Source organism: Gekko japonicus, unplaced genomic scaffold (genome assembly GCF_001447785.1).
Source record: "Gekko japonicus isolate JY-2015 unplaced genomic scaffold, Gekko_japonicus_V1.1 scaffold245, whole genome shotgun sequence".
Taxonomy (NCBI): Eukaryota; Metazoa; Chordata; class Lepidosauria; order Squamata; family Gekkonidae; genus Gekko; species Gekko japonicus.
This window is the reverse complement of record NW_015167537.1, coordinates 111397-121995: the sequence shown is the minus strand read 5'-3', so window position 1 is coordinate 121995 and position 10599 is coordinate 111397. Positions and strand designations below refer to the sequence as shown.

Below are 10599 nucleotides of genomic sequence, written 5' to 3'. Positions count from 1 at the left end.
TTGTGTATGTCTACTGTTGTAACCCGCCCTGAGCCCTGCTGTGTATGGAAGGGTGGGCTAGAAATTAAATAATGATGAAGAAGAAGAGACTGGATTTATACTTCACTCAGAGTCTCAGAGCAACTTACAAATTCCTTTCCCTTCCCCTCCCCACAACAGACACCCTGTGAGGTGGGTGGGGCTGAGAGAGCTCTAACAGAAACTGCTCTTTTTCAAGAACACCTCTGACAGGACTATGGCTTGCCCAAGGTCATCTAGCAGCTGCAAGTGGAGGAGTGGGGAATCAAACCTGGTTCTCCCAGATTAGTGGTATGATAGATTTCCAGGTACTATAGTGAAACCCTTATCTTACTTTCTTATGACAGTGAAATCTATGAAGTACTTTTAAAAATCTATCCATAAATTCTTGCTAATCAATTTCACTACATAACAGTAATTATGAGACAGGGGGACATTTTTCTCTTCCTCAGCACCCTCCTTGAGGTCAAAGACTGATTCTAAGTATGGTGTAAGTAATATGAACACACATTGTCTTTCCTGAAAACAAGTACAATTAAATGAAGCAAAAGTGTTTTCAAATCACTTCCCCCAATGCTCAGAAAGTTCCCCTGTATTTTCCTAAACAAAAATGCCCCAAATGCTTCATGCTCATTAAGTTGTTCATTCTGTTTGTCCTTCACTGTATTTCCCCCGGCCATATGACATCCTTTTAGAGATGGGGTATCCAAAATGCTACTCAGCTTTCCAAATGTGGATGAATTCTGCATTTATATAAAATTATTATGGAATTGGCAGTTTTATATTCGCACCTATCTGCAAGGATGTAAATTGCAATGATTTTTGCCTAAACTAGGAAGCAAAGACATTTCTTGGGAAGTGAAGATTAATAATATACTTTTTAAAAAATATCCTCAGGCTTTCAAGCACGTGACAGCTTTCAATACACATCACAGGAGCTGGGTGTTATATAGCACTATCCTACACAACAGAGTGCCATTTAGAACTGTGGTTCTCAACACCTCAGTTTCAGGCAACAAAGAACCTCCAAGTGACTTCTAAAACGTCCTCCATGCACTGATGATGAAAAGAAGAAAACTGTGGAATTACTCCTTTCACTTTCTTGGAGAATGGATGAAGAGCCCTTCACTTCCACCTATTCTGGGAATATTCCCTCAGAATCTGGCATGACGCTGGAACAGAAGACCACCTTCATCTTTGTGATTTTATTGTTCATTTTTCTAGGAATCCTCATTGTCCGATGTTTCCGAATTCTCTTGGACCCATACAGAAGTATGCCAACCTCTACCTGGGCTGATGGACTTGATGGACTAGAGAAAGGCCAATTCGATTATGCTCTTGCTTAGAGTCAAAGATTCACGTTATTTAGAACCTCTGACATATTAAAAACCTTATGTTTAACAGACAAAGAACTATTCGGTTTTTTAAAAAAAGCTGCAAAGCATGCTGAGCTTTTAAAGATAAACCAGTAATAATCTCAATAAAGAAAATAGTACATTTTCATGTGTCAAATTCATCTTCAAAAGCAAAGCAGAAAAATATACAATACATGCACTTACCTACAGCTTAAACAACAGTTTGTTTTGTAACTGTTAGGAACATCCATTTCTCAAAGCTGGTGGGTATTTCCTTGTTCACCACCAAACCTTTAACAATCATGTCTAAGCAAGAAAACTTATTTGGGATTTTTTTTCCAGAGGTGGTTGTTATCATATATGTTAACAGTGTAAATGCCCTGAAGTAACTAGGAAGAATCTTACCTGCAACACAGAAATAGTAAGTTATAGAAACTAGAAAACCTTATTTATTAAATGTTGTGAGGAATTTTAGTTACATCATCTTTGATTTCAAAATAGGTAAGGCAGATATTTATTATTTTATTTATTTCATTTATACCCCACTTTTCCTCTCCAATGGGACCCAAAGTAGCGTACAACATTCTTGTCTCCTCCATTTTATCCTCACAACATTCCTATGAGGTAGGTTAGGCTGAGTGTGTGTGACTGGCCCAAGGTCACCCAGCAAACTTCCATGGCATGAGTAGGGATTCAGACTTGTGTCTCCCAGACAGGGGTCATTTCGTAGAAAAAGAGCTAGGGGAACTCATTAGCATAACTCATTAGCATATGCCACACCCCCTGACATCAGGGGCCTGGCGGTGGACCTGCAAGGCCAGCGGGAGTGCAAGGAAACCCCGCCAAGGCCCTCCCTGGCCCCAGGCAGGCAGGGGTGGGGAGAGGCGGGGAGGAAGCAACTTACCCTCCTCCTGCCTCCACCTGGCTGAATAAGGGCTGGAAGCAGGGCAGCCGGAAGCAGGGGGCGGGGCTTCATCATGTGCCCCGCCCCCCTGCACCTCACCCGGGGGAACTGTGTTCCCCCGCATTCCCCCCCGAAATGACCTCTGCTCCCAGATCATAGTGCAGCACTCTAGCCACTACACCACACCTGCTAAGATAATAATAACAACAGCAAAACAGATGTTTCCATACACATTTAAGGTGGAATGAGCTTATCTGGTTACTTTAACAAGCAATTCTTTAGGAGTAATGGTTGTGAAAATGTTGATGCTGAAAATCTTTTCTAAAAGTTGATTTTTTGTAAGTTTCTGTGCACTATATATAATTTGATAGAAAAATAATTACTTGGTCCAATAAAATATAAACAATCACTGTTTCTTTGTATTTAATTATTTGAGACCACCATGGCCTCAAATGCAGTAAGTGTTCGTATTAGACAAAAACCACACTACTTTCAAGAACCACTCAGTCAAATCAGCCAAAGTGTCCGCTTTATAGTTCATCCTGTGCCAAGGACCCACAACCCATATTCAATTAGTCTTTCACTAGATAACTTCGAGTCCCTCACCACACTTTCAGCCATGGGACAGGAGACTGGAGACTAGTAGAGGCTGCTTTCCTTTACCATGCAAATGGATCCAGTTCACATTACAATATTTCACATGAACAGCCAACTACGTGGAGGCCCAAGAAACCATGGGAAGATAATGGGAACCATGCCTATGAGCATTACTTGCTTGGTGAAAGGGAACCATGTGTACTTCTCATCCTCCACAGCATTACTGTACTCCCCCCCCCTGAATGAGGGCAAGTATCCTTACAGATTAATGCAATTCTGTTCCCATTTCTTGGAATCCCATATCTGGGTTGACACAGTTCTGTGTATGAGACCCAAAACCTCTTTGTGATGATTCATTCTACCAGCCAAGTTTCATTAAAACAAATAAGCTCAATGCTTTTACATAATAAGAAATGGTTGTTTTATTTCCCACCAGATTCAACTGCACCATCGTATCAGAAGTCTCATTCCTTCAACCCCTGAAACTTCTGTGAGAGGGGATAAAATGGAGGGAAATGTTTAACTTGCCATCATCCTCTTGCTGCCAATAAATTTTTATCTAATCTATCTCATGCCTTACAGTGTCCATTATGACCTCCTAATTCTCATCTTATCCCAACCCCTGGACCACAGTGGTCAGATTCTGCCCTTAAGGATGTATTAGCCTGAATAGATGAATATCAGCTTGTGAGACAGGACCAGGGCCGGTGCTTTCATAAGGCGGGGTTAGGCAGCTGCCTAAGGGTGCCACCTAGGGTGGGCGCCCCACTAGCCTGCCACCCTGCCCCTGCTCCGACGCCCCTCCCTCACCAAAAGCTCTTCGCCAATGCCCTCCTGCAGCCCGCCCGCCCTAGAGCACCTGGGTCTGGCTGGCGGCATGGCTGACACATGGGGCTGCCTCCTCCTCTGTCTCCCCTGCAGCAGCAGCGGCTCCCTCTCTGGCCGGGTGAGTGAGTAAATGAGGGAGGGACTGCTGCCCAGAGCCCTCCAGGCTCTTTCCCCGCACCATGGGGGAGTGCGGTGGCAGGGGATGGAGAGGCTAGTGGTGGAGGCGGGAGAGGGATGGGTGAGCTTGGTGAGTGAGCCAGGGAGGGAGGGAGGGAGCAGGTGCACACTGGGGAGGGTGGAGAGGGCACACAAGACTCATGCTCGCCTTGGCGGGCAGTTCACACATCCCAGGCAGCAGCAGCAGACCCATGTGCTGCTTCCTGTGAGGCTCCTCTGACTGCTTGGAGGCAGCTGCAGCACCGGCAGCCTCGGGAAGCGGGGCCCAAGCTTGGCTCCTCCTGCGCCCTCTCAGGGTGCTTCTTCGCCGCTTCCCCTCCCCCTGTTCCCTTCTGGGGGGGACGCTTCTGGCAGTGGGATGGCAGCGGTCGATGGGTGGGCTGGGGGAACTGGCGCTTAAAGCCCCCCCATGGCTGTGTCATGCTGTCTGCAGCACCAGACTCTGTACAAGCAGCTTGTGCCTCATCCTGCAGCACCCCCAGGCCAGTTTATGCAAAGAGTGAGCCCAGGGAAAAGGGCTTGGAAGCAGGCAGTGGTGGCGGAGACACACGTGGTGGAAAGCGCTGGTTCACCGTTTTCTCTACCCCCCCCCAGTAGCGTTTTCCCCTTCAGTTGGTTAGGTGCCTACATGGTGGGGGGGAACCGAAAATTTGGGATTAACATCACCCCTCCCCCTTAAAATAATCTTGGTGCGGATTTGGAGACAGGTTCTTTACAATATTTATAATCTCTTATTTCTACAGACTATGAGACTGAATATGGCCTGTTGTACTTGAATGAATTCTCTTTCTCTTCTTACCATATCAGGGTTAGAACTTCCTTTATGCAGCAACCCTGATTCAAATTGGGGTCCTGTACAGAAGCTGTTAGCTTTTAAAATGTTGACATAGGTCCTTTCCACACTAGACCTTAAATCCTGGTTCAACCCTGTCCCAGAACTTACATCCTACACTACATGCAAGTTCACCCCTGTAATTATCTCAGGGTATTTTTTGTTTCCACATTACGTTGGGGTCACCCCGGTTTCTTCCCACACTTGTCCTGGGATAAACGGGTGCTGTTATAACCAGGGATAAATGCAAGGTATTGTGTCACGAGTTGAACTCTGATAAAACCAGGGATGAGATCCAAGTGTGGAAAGGACCATAATCTCCCAGCATAATGTCTATTTTGACCCATAGACCAGAGAGATGTATTCTGGGTTTTAAAGCATGTCTTAGATCAGCAGTAAACTGGGTCCCTGCATTTTGCACCCAGCTTGCCAGCAATAGCTTGCATGTTCATGAAAATAGCCATATGTACAATTCATATGGTGCTTAAATGTAAAATGACTATTACATAAATGTCAGTTAATAGCACCATTCCAGATTGACCTCCAGGTAGAAGAAGAGTTGTTTTTTATACCCCACTTTCCTCTACCGTAAGAAGTCTCAAAGCATCTTACAATCACCTTCCATTCCTGTCCCCACAACAGTCACCTTGTGAGATAGCGCAGTGTTCCCTCTAAACTGAGTTAGTGTGAGCTAGCTCACAGTTTTTAGCCTCCAGCTCACACGTTTTTGTTTTAGCTCAGGAAGGATGGCTCCATTTACGCAGTAGCCAAATCGCTTGCTCATAACTTTAATGCCAGTAGCTCACAAAGTAGAATTTTTGCTCACAAGATTCCACAGCTTAGAGGGAGCATTGGAGGTAGGTGGGGCTGAAGCAGTTATGGAAGAACTGTGAATGGCCCAAGTTCACCTGGCAGGCTTCAGGTGGAGGGATGGGGAATCAAACCTGGTTCTCCAGATTAGAGTCTGCCACTCTTAACCACTACACTACGCTGGCTCTCATTGGTTAGGTATATTGATTTGGAGAGTTCTGATCGTTCCTTCTGAGTTCAGTTTAGTGATAACAGCTTTGGTTGTTTCCTGTTGAAAGCATAAATTTTGCTATTTCCTGCTTGAGAAGCAGAGAGTAGCCTTGCCTAGTGTGCAAAAAAACCGGGCACCAGCCCTGGACAGGACAGTGGACTAGAGAGACCATTTTCCTATGCCAGCATGACCAGAATAATGCATGAGTAATACAAATCCAGATCATTACAGCAATGTTTAATACATGGTCATTCACCGTGTTTCAGAAAACAACATCATTCATAATGTGATATCAGTGCTTGTTGAAATAAAAAAGGCTAAACATTTTAATGGATTTATTGGCATGCTTCATGGAAGTGCTAATTTAAATTCAATAATGCAACATATTCAGGGGCAAGAAAGATAATTTTTAAGACAGTTTGCTTTGTAGAGAAGCTTTTGTTGTTGTTGTTGTTCAGTTGCACAGTCGAGTCCAACTCTGTGCGACCACATGGACCACATCACGTCAGTGTAGAGAAGCTACACTGTAGAAAAGCAAAAGTCACATCTATGTTTATTAATACTTTATCTCCCTCCCACATATTACAGCTCTGAGGTCCAAATGAAATATTATAGTTTTTAAAGAGTTGGGTCCAGGTCCTCCCAACCCAAATTGTGTTCCCTGCAGCCACACAGCATGGCTTCTTTTTTAGAAAAGGAGAGCCCAAACCGGCTCCATGGGGAAGGTCCACACGTAGCAGTAAAACTGGGGAAATAACTCCCCCCACTGCAGTTTTCACACAGGAAAAGGACTTGGGCGGGGAGACAGGAGCCCTTCCTCCCCTGCAGCCCTATTCTGAGTCTGTTTGGCCTCTCCTTTTTTTCAGAAGTTATTCCCTGTAGCTGTTGCATGGCTGTGGGGAACTCAAAATTGTAATGTTTAGTTTGGCCCTGACATGCAGGATCAAGGCAAGTGTTTCATTGCTCTGCTCTATATTGGTAACCAAAGCAGGGATTTATTTATTTATTTATTTATTTAATGTATACCCCACCCTCTTCCCTTCTTTTATTTATATATATATCTTTTTCAGCTTTCTGGGCTTGTTTATACACATATTTGCATTACTGGATTATTGTGCAGTGGATAGCTATTTGAATGTATGAACTGATTCTGTTGCAAAAAACTGTGTCTGAAATTATATGGAACCTTCATATGTGATAATGTGTCTGAAATGACATTTTTTTTGTAGGTAAGCCCTCACTCGGTGGTGCAGTTGTCAAATGATAAACATGAACCTGTGTGCCAGCACTATGCCTTTCCTTTTACAGATAGGCATCCAACAATCTGCAAAAAGGTTAGACTTTCCTAGGTTTTATTGGACTCTAAGTGCTTGAGATAGGGCCATTTATCCAGCTATTAAAGTGGACTGACCATAGGTTATATTCAGGGTTGAATTCCATTAGGAGACCCATTACCCTCCTGGAGGCATTCATTGTCTGCTATAATGGAGCTGGAATTCCTTTTTTAGCTATCAGAGTAAATCTCTATGCATATGCCTTCTGTGTCTGAAAATGTATTGTCAAATTAGAGAGTTGTGATTGTCACAGTCTCCTGTTATCTCTGCCTATGAGCTACATTATTCAGTCCGTTTCTTCACTAGGGATTTTTAGCAAAAACTATTTCACACCTGCTACCAGCTGCAATAGTAGAATCTCTTGTTGAGACACTCTTGGTTCTATTAAAATTCACTTAACAACAACAACCTGTATCCAACAATGTGGCTCAAGACACTGGTTTTTATCTCTTGTCTTGCTGTGAACAACATGTGTACCACCAAACCAATTTGATTTTGACAGCACTGATCTCTTTTTTTGGGATGGGGGGGGCTGAATCCTCTCTCCCTTCCTCCCTTCCCAATAGTGTGTGATTCCTACCCCCAAATCTGCTACAAAGAAAAATAGATTTCAATCATTTGTAGTATGGAAACATCTGTAAAAGGAATCATGTCCACCAAGTATTTTCAGGATTTTTATACCCAGGCACTGCACAATTTTATTGGCAATCCCTGCCAGGCCTTTAAGCAGACCAGATTCTAAGCTCTTATACTCTTGTTTGTTTCTGAAACTCAGGAAAATGTCCCTGTCCTTGAATGTAATGTCCCAGGCTTTTAACTGCAGTGGGTCAGAACTTGAGAGGTCTAAGTAATTTGATGGTAGTCTACTCAGACTCAGTTCTCACAGAAGTAATCTGTGTCAGAAATGGGCAACTGCAGAGGGTGTGTGTGTGTCACACTCTGGAATTTTCCACCAGAAGGAGGATTTCTGCAGACACAGAAAACTAGCAAGGTATGGACAAGGTTCCACTTAAGATTTCCTTCTCTACCGGCTGCTTTTCTGTGTACTGGGATTTTTCTTTTTAATTAAGAAGCATTCAGAAGAAGAAAAAGAGATTGGATTTATACCCTGCCCTGCACTACCCAAAGGTGTCTCAGAGTGGCTTACAAACTCCTTTCCCTTCCCTTCCCCACAACAGACACCCTGTGAGGTAGGTGGGGCTAAGAGAGCTCTGACAAAAACTGCTCTTTTTTTCAAGAACAGCTCTTATCAGAACTACGGCTTGCCCAAGGTCACATCAGCAGGTGCAAGGGGAGGAGTGGGGAATCAAACCCAGTTCTCCCAGATTAGAGTCTGCACACTTAATCACTACACCAAACTGGCTCTCATGTAAACTCCCACCCGAAACCTGCATATACTGTTCACAAGACATGAGGCTGAAGTTGGTTCCTTATTCCCAGTTCCTTGTTCATTCATTATTCACATCTTATTCATAATTCATCCAAAAACACTGAGGAGAGTTTGAAAGCTCTGAACCCCAAAATAAGATTTGGACCCCCAAACTTAATGCACCCCCATATTCAGCAAACTCTCCCATTCGAGGGGACATATGCTGTGTCCTGGTCCAAAGGGCGGTTCTTGTGCAAGCTGCTCCAAAGTGAGGTGCCCCCAGGGAAGTCACACAGGAAAACAGTGGGGCCTGGCTGTACGCCAGAACAATCTTTGGACCACCCCAACTGAAACAACCCCATGCTCTGGAGACTGTCCCCTGCAAGATGACATACAGTGATGCCCAGTCCAAACACTGGTTCTGGTGCCATGAATTTCTATTTGGAGTGCCTCCCAGAGGCCTGTATTTCAAAAAAGATTTAAATAAGGGAGTGCCTTCTGCACCCAAAATGAGGTTTGGACTCCCACACTTCATACACCCCCATATTCAGTGGGCTCTCTCCTTCCAGGGAACATATGCTGTGTCCTGGTCCAAAGCACTGTTCTTGTGCCAGCTGTTCCAAAGTGTGGTGCACCCAGGGCAGTCACACAGGCAGACACTGGGGCCAGGCTGCAGCTCAAAACAATCTTTGGACCACCCCAACGGACATATCACCACACTCTGGAGACTGTCCCCTGCAAGAAGACATGACCTTCTATCTGGAGTTCCACCCAGAAGATTTGAATAAGGAAAGGGGGGAACCTTTTCCAGCACACAGACAGCCCCCTAATCTCAAACTACTCATCACCTTCAATAATACAGCATCTAATTTAAACATGTCGACTGGTACCAGAGCTTGCAACACACCCTGAAGCCAACTTTGCTGCTGCATACACCCAGACAACACAATCACTGGACCTAATAACATCAACTATATCATCTCAGGCTTAGTCACCTGCTCATCTTCTAACATTGTATTTGTCATCAAATGTCAACAATGCCCTTCAGTTCTCTATATAGGACAAACAGGTCAAACCCTACGCCAAAGGATAAATGGACACAAATCTGACATCAAGAATCAAGAATCACAAAATAGAGAAACCTGTAGGAGAACATTTCAGCCTCCCAGGGTACTCCACAAGGGATCTCAGAGTAGCTGTTTTATGTCAAAAGAATTTCAGAAACATACTGAAATGGGAGATCGCGGAAATGCAAGTTATTGCAGCACTCAGGACAATGGTTAGGGTTATTAGGGTTAGGATTGGCCTTATTAGGATTAGAGTTATTAGGGTTATTAGGGTTAGGGATTAGGGTTACAGTTATTAAAGTTAGGGTTACTAGGGTTAGGGCTATTAGGGTTATGGTTATCAGGGTTGGGGTTAGGGTAAGGGTTAGGGGTTAATGTTAGGGTTAAGGTTATTTGGGTTAGGGTTAGGAATTAGGGCTAGGGTTATTAGGGTTAGGGTTACGATTAGTAGGGATAGGGTTGGGGTTAGCTTTATTAGGGTTATTAGGGTAAGGGTTACGATTATTACGGATAGGGTTAGGGTTAAATTATTATGGTTAGGGTTATTTAAGTTAGGGTTAGGGTTAGGTTTGGGGTTGGGGTTAGGTATTAAAGTTAGGGTTAGGGTTATTTCAGTTAGGGTTAGGGTTATTAGGGTTAGGGTTAGGATTATTAGGATTAGGGTTCGGTTTAAGGATTAGGGTTAGGGTTATTCAGGTTAGGGTTAGGGAATAGGGTTAGGGATTAAATTTAGGATTAGGGTTATTTATGTTAGGGTTTGGTTAGGGTTCTAAGGGTTAGGGATAATTGTGAGAATAGTATTGTACAATTGGATTTTGATGTATGATGAAATTTATATGAGCTATTTTGATGATATATAATAATACACAGATGTTTTTATAACACAGTTTGAACAGTTTATTATTTATACAAGTTAGTACAGCAAGTGGTACAGTGCTTTTGCAGTGCTTTTGCAGTGTTTTGTTCTGTTGTTGCCTGCCTCTGTGTAGGAACCCTGAACTAAGGATGGGCAAGAACCAGCTCATGAAATTAGTTTGTGATGAATTTTGGCCAGTTTGTGGTTCGCAAACTAATTTCTGCAGTAGCCAAGTTGCTTG

General features: G+C 43.7%; 1 protein-coding gene across 1 annotated transcript; it reads left to right on the top strand.

Moving 5' to 3' along the window:
* The first annotated feature begins 1077 nt into the window (after window positions 1-1077).
* Window positions 1078-1364, top strand: CTXN3 (cortexin 3). Its single transcript, XM_015413527.1, is given in 2 exon segments — window positions 1078-1117; window positions 1120-1364. Coding segments are annotated over 2 exon segments (285 nt in total).
* The last annotated feature ends 9235 nt before the right edge of the window (window positions 1365-10599 follow it).